General features: G+C 42.1%; 1 protein-coding gene across 2 annotated transcripts; it reads left to right on the plus strand.

Annotated features, from left to right (window-relative positions):
• Positions 1 to 23,197, plus strand: CASP3 (caspase 3). 2 transcript variants are annotated; one of them, XM_055567431.1, is made up of 7 exons: positions 5 to 124; positions 12,687 to 12,755; positions 14,180 to 14,304; positions 18,487 to 18,615; positions 18,929 to 19,104; positions 19,447 to 19,567; positions 20,865 to 23,197. In XM_055567431.1, exons 2-7 carry the CDS (start codon positions 12,697 to 12,699, stop codon positions 21,086 to 21,088), a joined length of 834 nt encoding a protein of 277 aa, XP_055423406.1. In that variant the 5' UTR covers positions 5 to 124; positions 12,687 to 12,696; the 3' UTR covers positions 21,089 to 23,197. The 2 variants fall into 2 exon arrangements, with proteins under 2 accessions (XP_055423408.1, XP_055423406.1); XM_055567433.1 differs by lacking the exon at positions 18,487 to 18,615 and having other exon boundaries at positions 1 to 124.
• Positions 23,198 to 23,440: the final 243 nt, after the last annotated feature.

The raw sequence follows: 23,440 nt of genomic DNA on the forward strand, positions 1-23,440 counted from the left end.
CAGAGGGGCGGGCGATCGGCGGGGCCAGGGGCGGGGCCTGCTCTGAGGGTCATCTCCGAGCGCGGCTGCGGCGGAAGCAGACCAGGAGTGGAGTCCAGCAGAGCTGCAGCGTCGTAGCTGAACGGTGAGTGACGTGTTCCAGGTCCCTCGCCGTCGCGCCGTCAGTCCTGGGCTGGTTCCCTCCACCACCACCCCCGCCCCCAAGCCCAGCGCCTGCCCAGGGGACCTGCACCGGCCTGCAGCTACCCCGAGGAGGAGACAGGATGCAGGCACGATCCGGCGGCGGATCCTTTGTTTTGCCCCGACAGCGAGGGCGGGAACGAGCGCTGAAGCCGGCAGATGCAGAGACATGGGGCTGGGGCGGGAGACTGGAGGCCGGGCCGGGGGACGGTGATCCGGCTGCAGGAGCCGAGCCCCGGGGGACCGAGAATGAGCCGAGGATCTAGAGGCTGGATCGGGGGGTGGCGGGAGACCGGCCGGACAGCGGGAGGCTGGGGAGCGGAGACCTGGCCGCAGACGCCGAGCCCGGGGGGCAGGTGGCCTGGCCGAGAATGGGGGTGGAGGGGGAGGGTCGGGAGACTTGGTCGGAACGCTGAAGGCTGGTAGCAGGAGGCTTGACCCGGGTGGCTGAGCTGGGGGAGGAGAGGCGCGGGGAGGCCAGGCGAGAGCGCCGAGGCCGAGTGGTAGAGGTGGGACTCGGGAGAGGGAGGCAGAGGAAATCGCAGGCTGAAATTTAAATAGGAAAGGTGGTGAGGAAGATGAGCGCGGAGAGGAGATGGCCTGAGGGCAGGAGCCTGGCTGGCGCTGTTTCCGAGGCTTTGGCCCTCGGGGCTTATCCTCCCGTTTCTGGCGAGGGTTTGGTCTCTGCTGCCTTTGTCTAGATTTTTTTTTCAGGTTGAGGTGGTGTGACTCTGCTTTTCAAAGAGCTGATTTCAAGTGCATGCGTGGTCAGTCGCTCAGTCGTGTCCAACTCTTTGCGACCCCATGGGCTGTATACAGCCCGCCAGGCTCCTCGATCTAGGGGATTCTCCAGGCAAGAATACTGGAGTGGGTTGCCATTTCCTCCTCCAAGGGATCTTCCCGACCCAGGGATGGAACCTGCCTCTCCTGCATTGGCAGGCGGATTCTTTACCACTTAGCCACCTGGGAAGTCCCAGTTTCAAGTATTAAACTCCTGTTCATTTTCAGACCTGAAGGCTTACATGAATCCTAGCTCGTGCTGATGACTATTTTTCCTGGCCCAAATCCCTTAGGAGGCTGTGAAATTCCCAGATCTCCTGCATCGCAGGCTCTTTAGACATCTGAATCACTTAAGGACGTCTATGTGAAATCCCCTCAGCCCAAGTTGAATAAGAGTTCCTTGGTCACTCTTGTGTCCAGTGGGTCTGCTGTCAAACCTTACTTCCCAAGGCAGCAGCCTCTTTCCCAGTTCTCAGTATGTGGCTCCCATGCTAAAAAACTAGGAACCAACCTTCTCAGCTAACTCTCTCGGCTCCTCCAGTTAGCAGCCAAGCCTCTTAGACCTCCTGAAATCCACTGGATTTGGCCTTTTCTCTCCATCTCAGATTCAAGCCACCCTAAGCGCTCACCTTGGAGAAGGCAATGGCACCCCACTCCAGTACTCTTGCCTGGAAAATCCCACGGACGGAGGAGCCTGGTGGGCTGCAGTCCATGGGATCACTAAGAGTTGGACATGACTGAGCGACTTCACTTTCACTTTTCACTTTCATACATTGGAGAAGGAAATGGCAATCCACTCCAGTATTCTTGCCTGGAGAATCCCAGGGACCGGGAAGCCTGGTGGGCTGCCGTCTTTGGGGTCGCAGAGTCAGACATGACTGAAGCAACTTAGCAGCAGCAGCAAGCGCTCACCTGGCTATAGGAGCCTCCTCATTGGCCTCCATTATGTCTGTGTCCTCTGCCCCTCTCCAGCCACTGAGGAATCTTACAGAATAAAAATCCAGAATCTTACAGAATAAAAATCCAGAAAGCTGTTCCTTTGCCCGAAGGATAAATCCAGTCCCTTAACGGTTAACAAAGTCAAGCACAGGTTGGCTCCTTGGTCCACTCTGCTGCCTTATCTGTCACATTCTGCACAGCCATGCTGAACTCAACAGCAACTATTCTCTTCCTCGAACAGTCTTGCATTCCCTCTCTCTTCCCATCACCACACCTTTCCTTGAGAAACTCCTATTGATGTTTATGTTCTGATTCAACATTTCAAGGTTAAGTCTTATCTATTCTGTATTCCTTTTCCATCCGCCTGGTCCTGAGAGGAAAGAGTCATATCCTTTGCAGCTGCTTTTTACATTCTCCTCTATTAGCTCCTAAGCAAATTCCACATGGGACTCTGGCTTGTTATCTTGTTCCTTGTCTTTCTTCATATCCAGGGCCTGGTACAAATGAATGCTAATACTACAATATCATGCTTTTTTTTTTTTTTTTTTTTTAATAATTATGCCCTATCTAGAAAAAAAAATGTATTTTAAGCTTGAGTGAAGACAGTCGTGTCCGACTCTTTGCGACCCCATGGATTGTAGCCTATCAGGCTCCTCCGTCCATGGGATTTTCCAGGCAAGAGTGCTGGAGTAGATTGCCATTTCTTTCTCCCGGGGATCTTCCCGACCCAGGAATCAAACCCGGGTCTCCCGTGTTGCAGGCAGACGCTTTACCGTTACTTAGCAAATTATAATTAAATGATGCATACTAGAAAGGAATGGTAGAGGTGAAATACAGGAGTTGCTCTAACAGTGTGTGTATGCAGGATAGTGCTAAGCAAGCTGCATAGACCTGCCTGTGTCAAAATTCACTCTGCCACTTTGAAATGTTAGAGTTACGTGATCTCTAAGAATGAAATGTAAAAGCTTAAACCATCCCTACCCCAACCTGCTGTTTGAGCTTTGGTTTTGCTTTGCTCTTTTGCAGTGAAGGCTTTTGAAGGTTAAAATGTGTTTTAATGAATAAAGGAATGAACAGTTAGTTGGAGTGTAGCAATAAAACCTGTTCCCAGTAAGAAAGAAGAGAAACATTATATCTTTCGCAATCCTGAAAAAAGAAGCCTAGCCTCCTTGCAGTACTCTTGCCTGGAAAATCCCACGGGCAGAGGAGCCTGGTGGGCTGCAGTCCATGAGGTCGCTAAAAGTTGGACACGACTGAGCGACTTCACTTTCACTTTTCACTTTCATGCATTGGAGAAGGAAATGGCAACCCACTCCAGTGTTCTTGCCTGGAGAATCCCAGGGACGGGGGAGCCTGGTGGGCTTCCGTCTATGGGGTCGCACAGAGTCGGACACAACTGAAGCGACGTAGCAGCAGCAGCAGCAGCCTCCTTGAATTTTAAGAGACTGCAATCTGATAGAGGCAATTATAATTGATTTTAAGAGACTGCAATCTGATAGAGGCAATTATAATTGATTTTAAGAGACTGATGTCTGATAGAGTCAATTACAATGCTTCTTCACTGTTTTGCTTTCACACCTAATTTAACACAACCTCCTACTGCTTCAGCCCCTTCTGATGCTAAAAACCCGGTCTTTCTGTAATGGCATTAGGTCAGTTCTGGTGCCTAGTATGAGTTCTTTAGGCTCTGCCTCAAAAATGGAACCACTGGTGTTTGGATCTACAAGATGTAGAGTACTTAGACTGTTAGCTGCTGTTGTGTACACTTGTAACAAATCCAAATAAAATGGAGGAGGATAGGGACTTGTCTGTCATAGAACCTGAGGCCACTTCCCAAAGGCAACACTTTCCTAGTTCATCCATAAATCAGGCAGCAGTTAATATACATACCTTGGAGGGTTATTATGAGGATAAAATGAGATAATGTCTGTGACAATGCTCTGTAAATCTCTATGTAATGTTATTAATTCTCCACCTATTTTGTTCTTCAAATTGCTTTTAGAGTATCTGCATTAGAGTAGAGTAAGATAAAGTTCCCCTGGTGGCTTAGTGGTAAAGGATCCACCTCCCAATGCAGGAAATACAGGTTAGTTCCCTGAGTCAGGAGGAGGAGATACAGGTTAGTTCCCTGGAGGAGGAAATGGCAGCCCACTGCAGTATTCTTGCCTGGACAATCCCATGGACAGAGGAGCCTGACTGGCTACAGTCCACAGAGTCGCAAAGAGTCAGACACAGCTGAGCATGCGCACATGATAAAGTTATCTCTCTTGTACTGTACATCGGCACCTGTCTTGTTGAGCCACTTTTGAATATAGTGAGCTTCGGGGCAGGTCACACACAGGGATAGATCTTATTCTCCATTACTTCAAACACTCAGGGTTTATGACCCCTCCACACAGTTGGTGTTCAGTCAGTTGTTCCGGCGCAAATGAATAAACGCTACTGACCCTGGCTTTTCGCAGTTTCAGACCTTCTCTGGCAGGTGGTTGTAAAACTGTATTGTTTCTACAGAGGAGTGATTCTCAGTGGGAGGGAGGATGTCTTAGAGGTTATCTGTAATTTTTATAAAAGGCATCCCAGAGCCTTCATTCTAGGTTTATTTCATAAATACTTAGGTCGGCAAGGACTTCCCGTTTCTTCTTCTGCCCCGTCAGGGATACCATCTTAGGACAGGGCATCAGGTGAGGGGATGCAGGCCCTTGGCACTCAGTAGGCATTGTGTCTGTTCTGGCTTGTGGCTTCAAGTAGTGGGGAGTCCTCCTGTCTGTCTGCCTGGTGGTATGGGTCTTGCCAGAGAAAAGGAAAAAATGGTTTTGTTTGTGTGGCGCAATGGAACTAAGTTTCTTCTGTATTTAACTTTACTTGCCATGTGTGACATTCCTCCTTTATTACAGAATAAATACTAGCCATCTGACTTCACCAGGCCAAATGACAGTATCCAGTTTGGTGATTCTTCCCAAAGAAATGAAGGGACCAGTTAGGAAATTATTTCAGTAAAAGCTCTAGGGTGTCACAGCGGAAATCTCCACTTATCCAAACTATTGTGAAAAAAAGAAAATCTTGTTTCTCTTTCACTTACCAAATCTAGAAACATGACTGCTTTTGAGATTTTTGTCCTTTCTCAGTTCAGTTCAGTTGCTCAGTCGTGGTCCGACTCTTTGCGACCCCATGCACTGTAGGACGCCAGGCCTCCCTGTCCATCACCAACTCCCGGAGTTTAGACAAATTCATATCCATTGAGTCTGTGATGCCATCTAACCGTCTCATCTTCTGTTGTCCCCTTCTCCTCCTGCCTTCAGTCTTTCCCAGCATCAGGGTCCTTTCAGATGAGTCAGTTCTTTGCATCAGGTGGCCAAAGTATTGGAGTTTTAGCTTCAGCATCAGTCTTTCAGCATTTGTCCTCTCTAGTTGGTAATCAATGTAATCCCGATGTTTTTTAAGTTCCTTGGCCAAAGTACTGGCCACCTGTCTTGTCTGCAGGATCTGTAACCATATATGGAACACCTGTTTTCCTGCACCATTGTACCTGAAGGGACATGAGCATATGTAGATTTTGGTAGGGGGTGGCAAGGGTGGGGTGGGGAATGAAGGGGAGGTGGGTATCCTGGAACGAATCCTCCACAGATACTGAAGAAGGACTGAATAATCTCCCCAGAAATCATAGCAAAAAGGCTTCACCTTTTCTTTAGAGACAAGCAGAGATATAGAAAAAACTGCTCAATGCTTACTTAATATGAAAGTTATTCATATTTTGTAATTTTACTTTTAGAAGTAAATTACCCAGTGGCCCCCAAAACACCATAACCATCATTCCTGTGTTCTTCATGAATTAGAGAAAGTGTACTTCATACTATTTCATTGTCCCTGCAGTCAGTTTCTATATGTTATTTATGCTTTCTGTCTCAGTATTTCTAGGTTATGGATTTGTTTCCTTCCTTGAAATTAGTGATAGCATTACTCCTCATAGGTAGTAAGTCATGGAGAAGTGAGGGAAGCTGACAGATCCTAGTTAGGACAGAGTCCTAAGTTCCTTATCTGCTGTAAGCATCAGTCAGCTGAACTATGAAAAATGGAATTCACTCTGCCTCAAAGCATCATTGGAAGGACCTTCTTTAGCTTTCGAATTATCTGGCTCTTATAGCTTCATTGGCAAGTGTCAACTGGATCTAGGAATTCAGACTTGTTTATAAGAGTCAGGTTCCAGGCTGCCACCTAATAGCAACTGGTCTACCTTAGAACTTCCCTGGGGCCCAAAATGTGTTCAGAAATTTACCATGAGCACCCTGAACTGATGGGAAGAATTATATACTCAGTACAGTAAGAAACAGTTCGTGTTAAGTCCATTGCTATGCTGCAATCTATTTTTGTGTATTTTTCCTATTTATGTTTTGTCAGATGACAGTGTTCTAAGAACTAATACTCCTTGTCATCATACAGGCCACTTTTCCCCCTTGGGGGACAATGTTTTTTATCCTTCTGAGATGAGATCACCACACCTAGAATAACTTATATTCAGCCAGGCATTAGCTAATGGAGATGAGGTCATGCTGAGCTTAACCCTTTTGGTTCTGCAGAAACCAAAGCGATGCTCCCAAGAGTGTGGATTAGATGCTTTCATGTGGGAAAAGCAGATGGTGACAGGCAGAAAGCAAATGTCTGATGCAGTGAGGATTTTACTTAGCATTATATAAGTTTTCAATAGTCTATGAATAATAAAGGGAACAAAATAATACATTATAGTATTTGTTCCTGAGAAATCTTTATCAAATAGAAAAATCCTATTCTAAAAGAATTCAGGTGGTTTTTTTTTTCTTTCAGCCATCAAATTCCTTATTGAAACAAAATTGTCTCTGATGTCTAATTTTGGAAATTATTAATTACAGTTACTTATATTAAGGATAATCTAGTGGAAACTTTTTTAACTTTGAAAAATGATTTGGTTAAAGAAAGTTGATTAAATGTATGAAAAGGAAGTTATTACTTGAAAGTCACTTTATATTTAGATGAAATCTTAACCATGGTGTGAACCAAGAAGCCAAACACAGTTGACCCTTGAACAACAGAGGGGACCCTCCCCACAGTTGAAAATCTGAGCGTATAATTTATAGCAGACACTTCGTATCCACAGTTCCATGTCCGTGGATTTCAGCCAACCTTGGATGGTGTAATGCTGTAGATTTGCTATTTCAAAAAATCCACGTGTAAGTGGACCTGTCCCATTCAAACCCCAGTTGTTCAAGAGACAACTGTATTTTAAAACTCTGGAAAGCTGGCCGCTATGTAAATCTAAACCTCCTATTACCAGTCATAAGGATAGAATTGCTTTATCCCAGAGCTTTATTGATGGCAAGAAATAAAAAATTGTTAGAAGCTAGTGTTTCAGTCCAATAATCACTGAGCTTTTTGCAGAAGTATTTGCTAAAGACCTTAAGGCCTTGATCACTGATGGAATGTAGCAGCATTTAGGGGTTCCTGAACACATACAGTATACCCCACACTTGGCAAACTTACTCAAAGGGCCAGTTTGAGGCAAAACCCTGGTGCCAGAAAGACGCTGGCAGGAGCTCTGGGATCCCCTTCAGAAATGCTCTTTATTAAGTCTTGTTTTCCCATTCCACTGTGTTTTCACTCCAGATTTTCCACAGGCTGGCTGGAAAGTCTTGAAATATAGATAATACTGTTTTCTCATGGATTACAATATAATATCAATAAACCACTTGTTATGTATCTGCCTACGTTTCCACACTTATTAGCTACCCTGTACTGTTCTCTCAATTAATCAGATTAACCAAAACTTTATTTTTCAACCATGGGTAGATAATTATTTTGACATGCACTGAGGCAAGTTGGCCTCCGTATTTCTGGTTTGAGGAAGTTTGAGATTTCTCTGTACCTAATAATACGTGTTTATTGTACGTATGGAAGAAAAAGAAAAAGACAGACTGGGATGTGGTCCACAGCAGTCAAGAAAGTGTTGTTGCTTTCAGAAGAGTGCATGTTTTTGCATGTTCAGCTGCTCAGTCATGCTCAGCCCTTTGTGACCCTTTTGGACTGTAGCCTCCCAGGCTTCTCTGTCCATGGGATTTTCATACTAGCAACATACCCTTATTATTGCTTTTGAAACAGGGCTGAGAGTTGAAATTGGCTAGCACTGTACTCAGAAAAGGCAGTGGCACCCCACTCCAGTACTCTTGCCTGGCAAATCCCATGGATGGAGGAGCCTGGTGGGCTGTAGTCCACGGGGTCGCAAAGAGTCGGACACGGCAGAGCGACTTCCCTTTCACTTTTCACTTTCATGCATTGGAGAAGGAAATGGCAACCCACTCCAGTGTTCTTGCCTGGAGAATCCCAGGGACGTGTACTGGTGGGTACAGTCCACCACTGTTAAAAGATATTATTTTATAAAATAATCTGTGTTACTATTTCCTAACTTTTAAAAAATGCAGATGTTACAGAAAAAAATACAAAAATATTGAAGAGTAATTAAGTTGCCAGTAATCCCATCACCTAGGGATAGTTACTGTTAAATAAACAGATTAAAAGGTAAAGATGCTATATAACCAGTGTATTGGCTACATCATGACTTCACTGTTTCTCTGTCCAAATTCTCAATATTTTGATGAGTAATGCATATCCTTCCCCTTCTCTCCTCTCCCTAATCTCTAGATTAGGGTTACTAGAGGAAGTAGGGCCAGCGAGAGGTTTTGTTTTAAACTGTGTTGAGCTGGAAATGTTTGCTTCCTTAGGCTCCATTCTTAGCAGTGTAAGTCTCATAGAGCAAACTTTAAGGCTTCTATTGAGACATGGCAAGACATGTTGTCCACATGTTCTCAGGAGGTAATACCACCTTGTGTCCCTTCCACTCATGTCTGGGAACGCCTGTCTCATACACCTGTGCTAGCTGTATGCATGGTTAGTTTTTGTATTGTGTGGTAAAATGCATGGATAAGTACTCATGAAGGGATAGATAGACATTTGGGGATTTTTCTCTCAGTTTTCTAATGAGAGAGCAAGTGGATGTGATCGTACGCGGAGTGCCTCATCCTCCTTGCACCCGGGTTACCAGCCTTCATACTTTGTGCCACATAGTTTGTCTTCCTTGCACAACAGTGGATGAGCCCTCACCTGTTCTTATTGTTTAGTCGCCACATCATGTCCAACTCTTTGTGACCCCATGGACTGCAGCACACCAGGCATCCCTGTCCTTCACTATCTCCCAGAGTTTGCTCAAACTCATGTCCATCAAGTCGGTGATGCCATCCAACCATCTCATCCTCTGTTGTCCCCTTCTCCTCCTGCCTTCAATCTTTCCCAGCATCAGGGTCTTTTCCAGTGAGTTGGCTTTCTGCATCAGGTGACTAAAGGATCAGAGCTTCAGCCTCAGCATCAGTCCTTTCAAAGACTGTTTAGGACTGATCTCCTTTAGGATGGACTGGTTGGATCTCCTTGCAGTCCAAGGGACTCTTAAGAGTCTTCTCCAACACCACAGTTCAAAAGCATTAGTTCTTTGGTGCTCAGCTTTCTTTATAGTCCAACTCTCACATCCATACATGACTACTGGAAATAATAGCTTTGACTAGATGGACCTTTGTCAGCAAAGTGATGTCTCTGCTTTTTAATATGCTGTCCAGGATTGTCATAGGTGTTCTTGTTCTTACCTTCAAGAACTTTGTTCTTTTTCTCCTCTTGCCTTATTAATTTCTCACTTTCTATGGATGATTCTCATCAGCATAAAAGCATGCCTTAGATGACTTGTATTTAAAACCAAGGCAAACAAGAAGTGTCCTCTACTCCTGGTCCCACTTCGGCCATCATCCCCTCTTCTTGCCCCTTCACAGTAAAACTATGTTGACTTACTCATGTTGTGTTTATTCATTTTTTTCTTTTTCCATTGTCTCCTCAACCCACTGCAGCAACATTGATCCTTTTAAAGAAGAATTTTCAAAAGGTATAAAACTCGGATGCTGTGTAAATATAAAATACATGTCAAATATCTTATTCAATTAACTGGTAATAGAACTAGTAGGATAAGACCAGTTCAAAGGAGACTTTAAACAACAAACACAGATGTAAATGGTTGGATACAATGAAATGAATTTGTTAGTAGAAGGGAAACTGGTTAATATCCTGTAGGACAGTAAAGTGTTATTTGAGAGGGTCATCTTTTCTGCAAGTTGCAAATTAGTTACATCATTTAAGACAAAATTTATTTTCACTGCTGTCAATAAGAGTCATTTGCATGGCTTCCCTTTCCTGTGGCTTAACTTCCTATAAGTTGTAAAATAGCCTAGTCAGGGGGTCAGGCAAAAGAGGACACCCTGTACAAATGAACTTATCTACAAAACAGAGATGGAGTTACAGAGATGCAGAAAATGAAACTTATGGTTACCAGGGGGTAATAGGAAAAGGAGTACGTCAAGGCTGTATATTGTCACCCTGCTTATTTAACTTATATGTAGAGTACATCATGAGAAACACTGGAATGAAAGAAACACAAGCTGGAATCAAGATTGCCAGGAGAAATATCAATAACCTCAGATAAGCAAATGACATCACCCTTATGGCAGAAGGTGAAGAGGAACTAAAAAGCCTCTTGATGAAAGTGAAAGAGGAGAGTGGAAAATGTTGGCTTAAAGCTCAACATTCAGAAAACAAAGATCATGGCATGCGGTCCCATCACTTCATGGGAAATAGGGAAACAGTGGAAACAGTGTCAGACTTTATTTTTGGGGGGCTCCAAAATCACTGCAGATGGTGACTGCAGCCATGAAATTAAAAGACGCTTACTCCTTGGAACAACAGTTATGACCAATCTAGATAGCATATTCAAAAGCAGAGATATTACTTTGCCAACAAAGGTCCGTCTAGTCAAGGCTATGGTTTTTCCAGTAGTCATGTATGGATGTGAGAGTTGGACTGTGAAGAAGGCTGAGCGCTGAAGAATTGATGCTTTTGAACTGTGGTGTTGGAGAAGACTCTTGAGAGTCCCTTGGACTACAAGGAGATCCACTCAGTCCGTTCTGAAGGAGATCAGCCCTGGGATTTCTTTGGAGGGAGTGATGCTAAAGCTGAAGCTCCAGTACTTTGGCCACCTCATGCGAAGAGTTGACTCATTGGAAAAGACTCTGATGCTGGGAGGGATTGGGGGCAGGAGGAGAAGGGGACGACAGAGGGTGAGATGGCTGGATGGCATCACCAACCCAGTGGACATGGGTTTGGGTGGACTCCGGGAGTTTGTGATGGACAGGGAGGCCTGGCGTGCTGCGGTTCATGGGGTTGCAAAGAGTCAGACACGACTGAGCAACTGAACTGAACCTGAAAATAATATCCAGTAATCTCTTTTGCCTATATCCAAGTCCTGGACAATTTTTCCTGACAACCTCTGCTCTCCCCATAACTTTCTTGCCTAAGCTAATGGTCTTCTGTCCTCATCTGAACTGAACTTTTAGCGAGATTTGTGATGATCAAATGCTCATTGAAAGACTTCTGCATACTTTGGTACACCCCAGTTGCCTGATGTCCTCCCATTTCTTGTACCTCTCTTGAGTCTCTTGCTGGCTGTACTTCCTCTAGTAACCCTTTCATTGTCAGAGTGCCCCAGTATCTCTCTCTCTGAGTTCCAGACTCTTAATTACCTATATCCACTGTTCTACTCTCATCCTAGACTCCCTCCCTAGGAGGGAGTCCTGTTGATGGGGTGTGTATTCTTTTAAGATTTCTGATTTTAGCATAAAATAAAGTTAAAAGTAAAGTTAAAAGTTCTGTTTAGATTGGAGTTTTGAGATAGGCAGGGCTTCTAGAGGCTCAAGAAAGGTTGTTGTCCCTGTTTTTCTATATTCATAATTTAGGGAGGCAGACTGATGGTCATAGGAAGTACCTTTTGCTTTTGGAAAACCAGAGAAGACCTGGCAAAACTCCAGACAAATAGCGAGGGACTGGCTTCTTCCAAGGCAGCCAGGGAGAGAGGGAAGAAGACGACTGCCATCATTAGCTCTGTGGCTGCGGACAAAGTCACTTCATCACTAAGGGCTGGGTTTCCTGACTTTTTGGGTTGTTGGGAAGATATAAGATGCCTAGCACAGCACCTGCTGTGTAATAAATGCTCAATACATGGTAGCTGCTTTGACTAGAAGGACTCATTCACTGTGGAAGGTAAACAGAATTACTGGATGGAAGAATGGAAGCAGGAACTGTAGTTTTTAGTTCCAGCTTTCCTTAAGCCAGTCGACCACCTTAAATGAGAAAGTGGGGTTCTCTTATCTAGTTTAAGAGTAAAGGTTTTGTGGAGGTTTAGAACTTCTGGCACTGAATCTCTTGGGAATCTAAGCATCATAAAATTGTGTTATGTGAGGTATACCATTGCTATGGGAAGTTTTCAGGTTTTATTTTAACTATATTGAGCTGGAAGACAGTTCTTAACCAGTGATGGGATCTGTTGAAGTAGAAACAAGCTGCGATCTGTATCTTGATCTAGGGGAGCAGCCAAATGTAAAACTGTATCAGGCTGCACGCTTATCTGTGCTCTGCGTGCATTTCATAACTCAATTAAAAAGGAAAGAGAGAAAAGGGTTACATTGTGTGCACCTTTATAAAAGATTGTTGTTCTCAGGTTTGACTCAAAACAGCCTTGCACTACAGGGGTGAAGCTGGGGGAGTGATGGTACTGCTGATGTGAAAATGTCCATATAGCACATTTATTTACAGAAATAATCATTGGCATAATTAGTATAATGCCATGATCTTAGAATGACTGATTTTGATTAACATCTATTTATTTTATATTCTAGTAAATAAAAAATGTCCATGGAGAACACTGAAAATTCAGTGGATTCAAAATCCATTAAAACTTCAGAGACGTGAGTATTTAAAAGGAATCTCATACCAGCAAGGAGGGTGGGTGTGTGTAGTATGATACAGCAAACTCGGGGGAAGCAGAAAGAATTGGGGCTTTCAAACCAGAGAGGCCCAGATGACTTCTTACCACATGTGACAGCTGTGTGACTGTACACATGTTAAATTGTCCTCTCTGAATCTCCTTAAAATAAAACTTAGATAGAATATGGGGAAGTTGGAGGGGGCCTGACCTGTGGTTGGAGACCCCTCCCTGGTAGTGGGATGACCCACGAGAGGCAGATGCACCTTCTTGAATCTCCGCAGGATAAGAGGTTTGTGTTTTGGGGTGTTTTTTGGCCTCCTGTTTATGAGTTTTAAGGCTAAGGTAAAATGCAAGTTCTCAGTCTGGGGAATAATTGCCTGGTTATAGATTATCTTTCCCCCTTTTTTGTTTCCTTCCCTGTCTTCCTTTTTGGAATATTCTGCTTATTAATACTTCAGTAGATGGAGAAAGGGAAAAGATAAAACTCAAAACACTCTTAATTTAATCCATGTCTGTTATTATCCCTCTGGGATCTCTTATGGTACATTTAATTCTAAAAGTTTCTTTCTGAGGTATAGTATTATCGTTCTGGACCACCTAGGGAATTATAAATTAATTTTAGTACTACACAGTACTGTTATAGCAGAGCTATTACTAGATTACTAATAAAGATCTTTGCAGTATTTGTTTAGCAAAAGAATTTGCCTAAAAATTAAACTATTGAAATGCAATCTCATCTTGGAGGTAAGATTGGTGTTTTTCTTTTGTCTTTTTAAAAACCCTTTTAAAGTGATTTACACATTTTCCTACCTTTTCCTATCATACAGAATATAATTTACTACTTTAGTCTTTTTCCAACAATTTTTTTAAAAATTGCATATAATGTGAAATACTCCTAGCCTGAGTATATGGGTACATGAACAATAGGTATCAGTGTTTGGTTGGTGTTTCCTAATTCCTGGCCAGGTCAGGGGTCAGGCTTGTAGACTGTTCTGATAAAGTTTTATTGAAAAATAGCCACCCCCATTTATTTACATACTGTCCTGGGCCACTTCCACCAGCTGGATGAAGTGGCTAAGTATAAAATGTATTTAATGAAATTTTAATAAAATGTAAAGGAAAACAATGTAGAAATTAAAAGCGTGAACGCTGTAGTTCAACAGATGCTTTTGGTCTTGTGTCTTACACAGTGTCTGCATAACTGTTAGCCTCATAGTAATCACTTCCTTATCTGTGAAGTGGGTTTTTGTGAAATTTTAGGGAGGAGAAGCCTGTTGCATACAACCTGGCACATTATATTCAACAAATGTCAGCTGTTCTTATGTGTTCAAGAAGTTTGTGTTCATGTGAATAGCAGCATTGGTCACTTCTCTCTTCGTAAACCGTTGTCTGATTTCCAAACAGAAAGATCTTACATGGAAGCAAATCAATGGACTCTGGAATATCCTTGGAAGAGAGTTACAAAATGGATTATCCTGAAATGGGTTTGTGTATAATAATCAATAATAAGAACTTCCACGAAAATACTGGTATGTGTCGTGATAGTTTTTAAACCTTTACAAGTATTTGTACTGTTTATATTTGGTAGAGTATAAAAAAACAGAATGCATGTTATTAGTTAATAAACTAATGACATAGAATAGCCATGAAGTAAAAACAGAGCCAGGATCCTACAAGTCCTTCAATTCAGCAGGAACTCTTAAATCTTCTTTGTATGATCAAAATCTCTCCCTCTTCTATCTGTATGTCGACCTCTTCTGCCCTGACTTCTCTTTTTTTTTTTAAATTTATTTTCCTTTTTGGCTGTGCTCTGTCTTCATTGCAGCATTAGGGCTTTCTCTAGTTGCGACTAGCGGGGGCTCCTCTCTGGTTGCAGTGCACAGGCTGTAGAGCATGCGGGCTTCAGTAGTTACGGCCCCCGGGGCTTAGCTGCCCCATGACATGTGGGATCTTTCCAACCAGGGATTGAACCTGTGTCGCCTGCACGAGCAGGCAGATTCTTAGCCACTGGACCACCGGGGAGGTGGCAGCGGGTGAAGGAAATGGCAACCCACTCCAGTATTCTTGCCTAGAGAATTCTGTGAACAGAGGAGCCTGGAGGGCTACTGCCCATAGGGTCGCACAGAGTCAGACACAACTGAAGCGATTTAGCATGCAAGCATGCATTGGAGAAGGAAATGGCAACCCACTCCAGGATTCTTGCCTGGAGAATCCCAGGGACAGAGGAGCCTGGTGGCCTGCTGTCTGTGGGGTTGCACAGAGTCGAACATGACTGAAGCGACTTAGCAGCAGCAGTCCACCAAGGAAGTCCCAGGCCTGACTTTTGTGCAACCCTTGCTTTATCTTCCTGCTCCCTCTTTCATGTTAATGGAAGGATCTCACCAGACAGTAAGGAGAAGTATTTTTCCTTTCCAGGAACTGCACGAGGCACCTCACAGAAATCTTATTTAATTCTTCTAGCAACCGTAAAAAGTAACCGCCATTAGTTACCGAAAGGTGAAAAGTCCTTGCACAGAGGAGTCCCACAGACGATTTAGTAGCTGGACCTCTCGGCATTGGTGTGCCCGACCCCCAGCCCGAGCTGGGAATCCACCCCTGTATCACTTCACCTCCTGGGCCTTCATTTGTTCTGTTGACTCTGTCTTCTTCCCCTGAAAAGAAGACAGACTCCCCACTTTAAAGAGACCTTATCTTTTTTAATCCTGCTGCCCCCTAAGCTTTGATCTGATTTTTGTCTCCTTCCCTAAGTTTTGACAACAGATGTTCTAAACTTGGCCTCTTCTTCCCATCACCTCGACCACGCCAAGAAATTGCTCTTAGGGTCACAATAGCCTGATCCCCAGATCCACGTCTCAGTCCTTGTACATGTCTGTCTTGAATCTAATAACATATTTCAGAGGTTTTTTTCTTTTTTTTTAAATAGTATATGAAAAATAAAATCCCTCATGATCCTAAAAAGGCTAATTAACATCCTACCGTATTACTTGTAATTTTTCCTTAACAGTTTCTTTCAAAGTTAAATTTTATCCATAACATGTAAGCAATATTGTATCCTGCTTATTCTATTTAATGTAATGTAAGTGTTTTTTGTGTTGTATAATTTTCATATCTGCTATTGTAATGATTATATAATATCCCATTCCCGAAATAGAGTGTTCACTTGACTTGCATAATTTACCATATGAATCAACACTTTGGCTGTTCCTTCATTTTTTCACTTTTAAATTGGTACCGTGATTAACTCTGAATTGGCATATTAATCATATTAGAATTTTAATTAAAGAAATTAGAATCTCCTGATTCACTTTAGGAGGCTATCTATCATAATGCTGATGAAAAGGGAAAAAAGCGAAATTACACTGGAAAGATAAGCAGGATTGGGTGTTAGGTTCATTATAAGGAATGAGGAAAGCATAGTTGAAAATGAGTGTCTAAAACTAGCCCGTTTATATTGTTTTTGGCTCTAAGTTGAGAGACCACCTTCAACCTTAGGTATTCTGCCTCGCGTTGCTAATTATAATGCCCTCTTCCCATAGAATTTTACATTGTTGAACTTATTGGGGTTTTGTCTTTTTCTTCCAGTTTTATTGAGATATAATTGACACAGAGCACTGCATAAATTTAAGGTGTGTGGCATGACTGGACTTCATGCATCATGAAATGATGACCATAATAAGCTTAGTGAACAGCCATCATCTCATATAGATATAAAATTAAAGAAATAGAAAAAAGTCTTTTTCCTTGTGATAAGAACTTTTAGGATTTACTTTCTCAACAATTTTCATGTATAACATACAGCATTGTTAGTTATGTTTATCGTGTGTACATTACAGCCCAAGTTTCCCAGGCATCTCAGTAGTAGTTAATCCACCTGCCAATGCAGGAGACGTGGGTTTGATCCCTGCATCAGAGAGATGCCCTGGAGAAGGAAATGGCAACCCACTCCAGTATTCTTGCCTGGAGAATCCCATGGACAGGGAAGCCTGGCAGGTTACAGTCCATGGGACCACAACGCAACTAAACAACAACAGCCTGAGTACTTACTTATCTTTAAAGGGGGTGGGGCATGTTGTTCTACTCTCGCCCCAAAATACTTTGGCCCATAGTCTGACTTTACCTTTACAGTGAGCTCCTTTTCTGCTTTGAAATGTGAAGGTCGGGTTCTCAAACCCATCTCTGACAGCCTGGTGTCTTGTGTTCAACTATTAAGTGGCTCACACACCAGGGCCAGAATTTAATTGCTGTGTCACACAAGTGCACGGTGTTCCCTTTTCCAATGTCAAAACCTTGATGAGCTTACTTCTAATTTTGTAAAAATAATATATGGCGATAAGTTTCAGAAATTACAGATTAGCAAAAGAAACAAATTTAAATCATTCATAATCACACCAGAGACAATCAACAATAATTTGGAGCTGGAAACATCTAGTTGTTTTTTTTTTTATTCATATGTGTTCAGTTCAGTTCAGTCGCTCAGTCATGTCCAACTCTTTGCGACCCTGTGAATCGCAGCACGCCAGGCCTCCCTGTCCATCACAAACTCCCGGAGTTCACTCAGACTCACGTCCATCGAGTCAGTGATGCCATCCAGCCATCTCATCCTCTGTCATCCCCTTCTCCTCCTGCCCCCGATCTCTCCCAGCATCACCAGTCTTTTCCAATGAGTCAACTCTTCACATGAGGTGGCCAAAGTACTGGAGTTTCAGCTTTAGCATCATTCCTTCCAAAGAAATCCCAGGGCTGATCTCCTTCAGAATGGACTGGTTGGATCTCCTTGCAGTCCAAGGGACTCTCAAGAGTCTTCTCCAACACCACAGTTCAAAAGCATGGGTGCCTTCCCCCTGCTATGCCTAACACTTTAGATTTTTAAGTCTGAGGGCATTGTTTGGTCAGTCCGTACATGCATGTGGAAGGCGCTTTAAGGGGTGAGGAAAGCCCAGGACTACTGGGTACAGGCCACACAGCAGCTGCAGAGCCTTGTTCGAGTTCTCCTGGACTCTCCTGTGCTGTGGGTCCCACATCTCTGCAAATGAAGCCGGTCGTGATCATGGTTTCATGGTGGTCGGAAGGCTTAGAGGCTTTTGAACAGTGTTAATGTGGCCTAGTGGTTTGTGGGGGTTTTTTGTTTCCCTCGAAAAGATATGATGAAATTACTGATGTATCTTAGAATTGTTGAAAACTTAGAATCAAAGAAATAGATCCTCTGAGTGTGTGAGGTATGTGTTGATACATATGTCTGTGTATGGTGATGTTTATGTGTTTGTGTATGTTTATGTGTGTGTGTATAATTTTTTCTTAAAAGTAGGATCCTTTTATTTTCTACTCTTTTTTTTTTTTAATAAGTGAGCATTTTCCTATGGCAAAATTTTGTCTACAAAATTTCAGTGGCAACATAGTATCCCGTATTATAAATGAATTGTAATTTATTTAACCAAGCCTCTCTTTTTAGGCATTTAAGTCATTTGTTTTTCACCATCTAAGCAGCTGTGAAAAACATCCTTGTGGCGGTAGCACAGATAGCAGATTATATCATGGAGTGTCTTGTATGCGGAGAAATAAGAGACTTAGAGTCCCCGCTGTCAGAATATTGAGTTTTCTTAGCATTTGAAAGGAAGAGTTTCTTGTGGATTGTGTGGATCCCTGAATAGTTCATTTCAAAGCAGTTTATCTTTTTTTTTTTTCATGCAATTAAAAGTAACTTTCTGTTCAAGGCATGGCCTGTCGATCTGGTACAGATGTGGATGCGGCAAACCTCAGGGAAACATTCATGAGCTTGAAATACGAAGTCAGGATTAAAAATGATCTTACATGTAAAGAAATGTTGGAATTAATGAGCAACGGTAAGAAATAACAAAAAGAATGACCTTCATTGTCCAATGTATATACAGTCTGGCTATGACCTGTATGAAAGTAAAGCATGAGAATTGTGGAGCTAAACTGTACACAGTCCTACTCTGCACATTTTATGGAAGTAAAACAAGTTATTCGTACCGACTCCCCAGAATAGTCTGAGATATGTTGCTCTGCCCCAAGCTGGGTTTACACAATCTCTTAGTTCAGTTCTCAAATTTCTTCATCTTACTCCCATCCAGTACATATGAAATTGTTGAATAAAATTGCATTGGTTTTTTTTGTCTGTAAATGTTTTTCCAGTTTCTAAAGAAGACCATAGCAGAAGGAGCAGTTTTATTTGCGTGCTTCTAAGCCATGGTGAAGAAGGAATCATTTTTGGAACCAATGGACCTGTCGATCTGAAAAAACTAGCAAGTTTCTTCAGAGGGGACTGTTGCAGAAGTCTGACTGGAAAACCCAAACTTTTCATTATTCAGGTAATAGATAACTGAGCGATTTGGTTATTGAGGCTTCTTTAGGGATTAATTTACTTCATTGTGGATTATCCAAAGGATTTTTAATTTTTTTTTTCCTTGAAGCTACTAAACTATTGCTACTTTTTTATTTATTTAAACTACCACTTAGGAGACATTGCATAAACTTTAATTTTTAGACTTCTAGCAAAATGATTCTGAATAATTCACATCAGTTTTTACAGAGCCTTTGCATTTCTTAGGAATAAGTTACGCGTTTATGCATGTACACACGTTTTTTTCCCAATAAAAGTTTCTTTTCTTTTTTTCTAATTTTTAAATGGGTGTTTATTTTCTAACCTCTAGGCCTGCCGAGGCACAGAACTGGACTGTGGTATTGAGACAGACAGTGGTGCTGAGGATGACATGGCCTGTCAGAAAATACCAGTTGAGGCAGACTTCTTGTACGCATATTCTACAGCACCTGGTAAGAAACTTACAAATACTGAAATAGGTAGATTTTAAACACTGAAGAGTGTGTTCCAAAGGCTATAGGGATTTTGATATCCATAAAAAGCCATTGTGTCTTATTTTAGGGTACCCTAACCACAGAGAAGTCTCAAAAAGTTGTCTTTGGCCCATTTTGACTAGAAAATGTGCCCATGTAAGAAAGCACATTTACACAGTGTCATTCATGAACTTGATACCACATGGAATCCATATTATAATACAGGCCAAGCCAGAGCTTCGCCCACTTCCTGAAATAGGAGTTAGGTGTGTTTTCCGGGAATTCGTTGGGAGCTAGGAAACTGAAAGGATAAATGTGAATAGCATATGAGTGGGTAGAAGTGGAACAAGAGAAAATAAGGTTAAAAATGATTTATGTTTAGGTTATCAACCTGCGCTTTGTCTGTGGTTGTATTACACGTTACGTGTGTGTGTGCGTGTCATCATATAAATTAATATATATTGATCATGTACTTGTTTACTCATACAGCTAACTCAGGGTGTGTTTGGAAGGTTTGGAAATACAGGACAAGTGTATTTTTAAACCGTATTACATTTTTAAATATAGTCGATATGATTTATTTTAACCTCCAGGCATCTTTCCAGTTCAGATTAAAAGCAATGGATCCAGGGACTTCCCGGTAGTCCAGTGGTTAAGACTTGGTGCTTTCACTACTGTGGACCCGGGTTCCACTCCCCGGTCCAGGAATTAGGTCCCCCAAGCCACTCAGCGTGGCCAAAAACACAGCAATGAATCCACTAGTTTATCTGGGAAAAGATCGATAAATACACTATTTCCCCTTTTGGACTTTTGAATATGCTATAATGTGTTTATTATACTCCATTCTGATGCCCCGTAGACAAATTTAAGACCCTCAAATGTGTGTGCATACAAAAGCAGGTTGTTGGATGAGCCAATCATCTCACTGCAACACCACGCTACTTATAATGATCCTTTTTTATTTCTTTGCTTTTGCATTTTCTGCCTATAAACCGGTTCTTCCCTATTAGAAGGGAAGCCCAGGAAGTAGAATTCTCACTCAGTGGTGCAGTTAGCCTTCAATTGTTTTCCTTGTCAAAAGCAGAGGTATATAGACAACACCTGCTTGGTTTTTGTTTTGTTTTCCCCTGGAACCAAAGTTATGGTCTATTTTTCTTTTATGGCTAATAATACCTATGCATGTTTATGTTGTTTTTACCTTCGTGAATATGTCATAATTGATTAAATCAGCTGACATCAACTATCTGTGATATTTTGGTTATGTTTTGCCCTGTAGGTTACTTTTCCTGGCGAAACGCAAAGTACGGATCCTGGTTCATCCAGGCTCTTTGTGAGATGCTGAAAAAGTACGCTCACAAGCTCGACCTCACGCGCATTCTTACTCGGGTTAACCGAAAGGTAGCAATAGAATATGAGTCCTTTTCTACCGATTCTGCTTTTCATGCAAAGAAACAGATTCCTTGTATTATGTCTATGCTCACAAAAGAACTGTATTTCTAATCACTAAAGACACGGATGATTTTTGATTTTAACTTGTATGCCAAGTGAGTAAACGGTATAAATGGTACTATATTTTTCTCTTACCTCTAAATCTAACCTAATGACCCAGGTGATAACTTTGAAACAAGCCGCATTCCTAGCAATAGAACTACTGTGCAGCTACCTCAAACACAATTGGGTAGTTGAGATTGAGTTTAACAAAGGTGAAATAAAAATGGATTGTGGAAATCATTATGGGAAGAAAATGACTGTAAATTAGCACTTCTCTTAATTACCAAGATTTAGTGCCGATGCTACGCTACAGATTTTCAAGCAATGAGGGAAAAAGGTAAACACTGCAGTAGTGTATTTCAGTGATGTGGGTATGCCACTGTATCAGGGAACATGTTATGGTTTTTGTCAAACAACAGCAATGACGATATGGAATGATGTATCCTAGAACTTGGTGGTCCATACATGTGGTCTAAGACCTGAAGACCTTGATCTTAAGACAATGGTATTTTTACATCACCTATTTGAGCTCATGGTTTTGTGATGTTTGTGCTAAGCATGTCTTTGTTGTTTAAAAAAATCATGTTTTAGCATTGAAAAAGAACTAAATGTTTTACTTGGGAAGGTGTGAGAAAACTAAATTGACCCTTGAGGGTAAATGCAGCGATCGTAAAGGGAGACGGGTTGAGGACTATAAGGTGCTGAAATGCAACTTTTCCACCAGCTGCTGGGCCTCGCATACCTGCAGAATATCTAAAGGGCTCTTCTGTCAAAACCTCAGACTTCAATCACACTGATAAGAGCGTGAACTGAAGAAATTCTATAGGGACATACTAAAACACAACTTAAATACAGTGAGGTATAAGGGAGAAACAGTCAGTCAGTCAGTTGGGCACTCCGTAATTAGAAGATGGTTTGAGCCTGACCAGGGACACTGGTCAGCCTCGGTGTGGTGGAGTCAGAACCATAGATTACGGCTTCAGGAAAAAGAATGCGGGCTAGATTCTTCACAGCTATGTGTGTATATGGAAGATGCTGCCAAGGCAAGAAGCTCCAACAAAGTGAATCAAATTAAACTCCTGAAATGGAAGTTTTCCAAAGAGGGTAAGAGTCATCATAAAAATCCTAGCCCTCTAGTTTTTGTTTTATTTCAAATGAGGGCTGTTAATCGGATGTTAAAGCGAATTCTTATCCGCCTTCCTGCAGATAGCCCATTTTATAAAATAGACTTGAGCACTGAATATCAGTCTACTTCTTACTTGACGCTTGGGGGGAGGAGGTCTACAGTTTTCAGCTTATCAGGAATTGTGTAAAATAATGCTTACATACCTAAATACGGTTTACAAGAGGCTCTGAGTGTTTGGGGAAAACACTAAGGTTTCTCTTTCCCCTTCATGGTTAACAAGGTCTCAATCACCTTTGCTGTGCGTGGGCATGGATGTGCCCAAGTGTGACCACTGAACTTTGTCCAGGAGCTACAGTTCTCCCAAAGAACAAGTCCTGTACTCATTCCAGAACGTCCCTTTCTGTCATCCCTGAATGTCAGCCCGTAAAAGCAATTTCATTAGCATTTCCTCATTTTCCAGTATAAGCAGTGAATGTGGCCTAATGGTCTGGACCCTCATCCATCCTTTGCAGAAGATGGGAAAAAAAAATCATAGCACTCTTAGCAGTAAAATTTTTGAGCATGTTAACTTTTATTCTGTTGATGTTTACAATCAAGGAAGAATGATACAGTTATGATCGTGTACTTTTCTCTGAAATGAAAGAACCAGGGTGCCCAGGACTTTAGCAGTCATCCAGTCTTCCCTCCTTTGGTGCCCAGGGAAACTGAAGGCCAGAGATGGGACGCAGACCGGGGAGGCTCTGAGCCTGGTTGCTCAGGAGGTGCTGAACCTTCTGCATCACTGTAACCCACTGGTTCCCGTGAGCTTTCTTGTGCTAAACAAAGGCGCTCACGTTTATAAATGAAAGCTCTTTGTTTTGATTGTGCTGTAACTTTTTCTGAGTAAATGAAGCATGCTATGGAATCAGAAGGTATGTTCCTATGTGACAATTTTGTAAAAAGTTTGTTATTATGCATTTCTATTTCCAAATACAAATTTTAATTTAAAATGACCAGTGCGTTCAAGTTTCTGTTATTTTTCTAATGTGCTGCTAATTGAAGTTAAAATATATTTTTAACCAAGAGCTTGATTTGGGAGGACCAACGATGATGTGACGGGACTGTTTAATCAAACACTTTGAGATGGTAAATTACCAAATAGGGTAAAGGAGCCTTCCTGTTCCCTCTAGGGCCCTCTCAGAAGGCCCTATTTTCTAAAATTACATGATGCCAGGAAGGATACTAAGTTCTCACAA

The sequence above is a fragment of the Bubalus kerabau genome, chromosome 2, assembly GCF_029407905.1.
Source record: "Bubalus kerabau isolate K-KA32 ecotype Philippines breed swamp buffalo chromosome 2, PCC_UOA_SB_1v2, whole genome shotgun sequence".
Taxonomy (NCBI): Eukaryota; Metazoa; Chordata; class Mammalia; order Artiodactyla; family Bovidae; genus Bubalus; species Bubalus kerabau.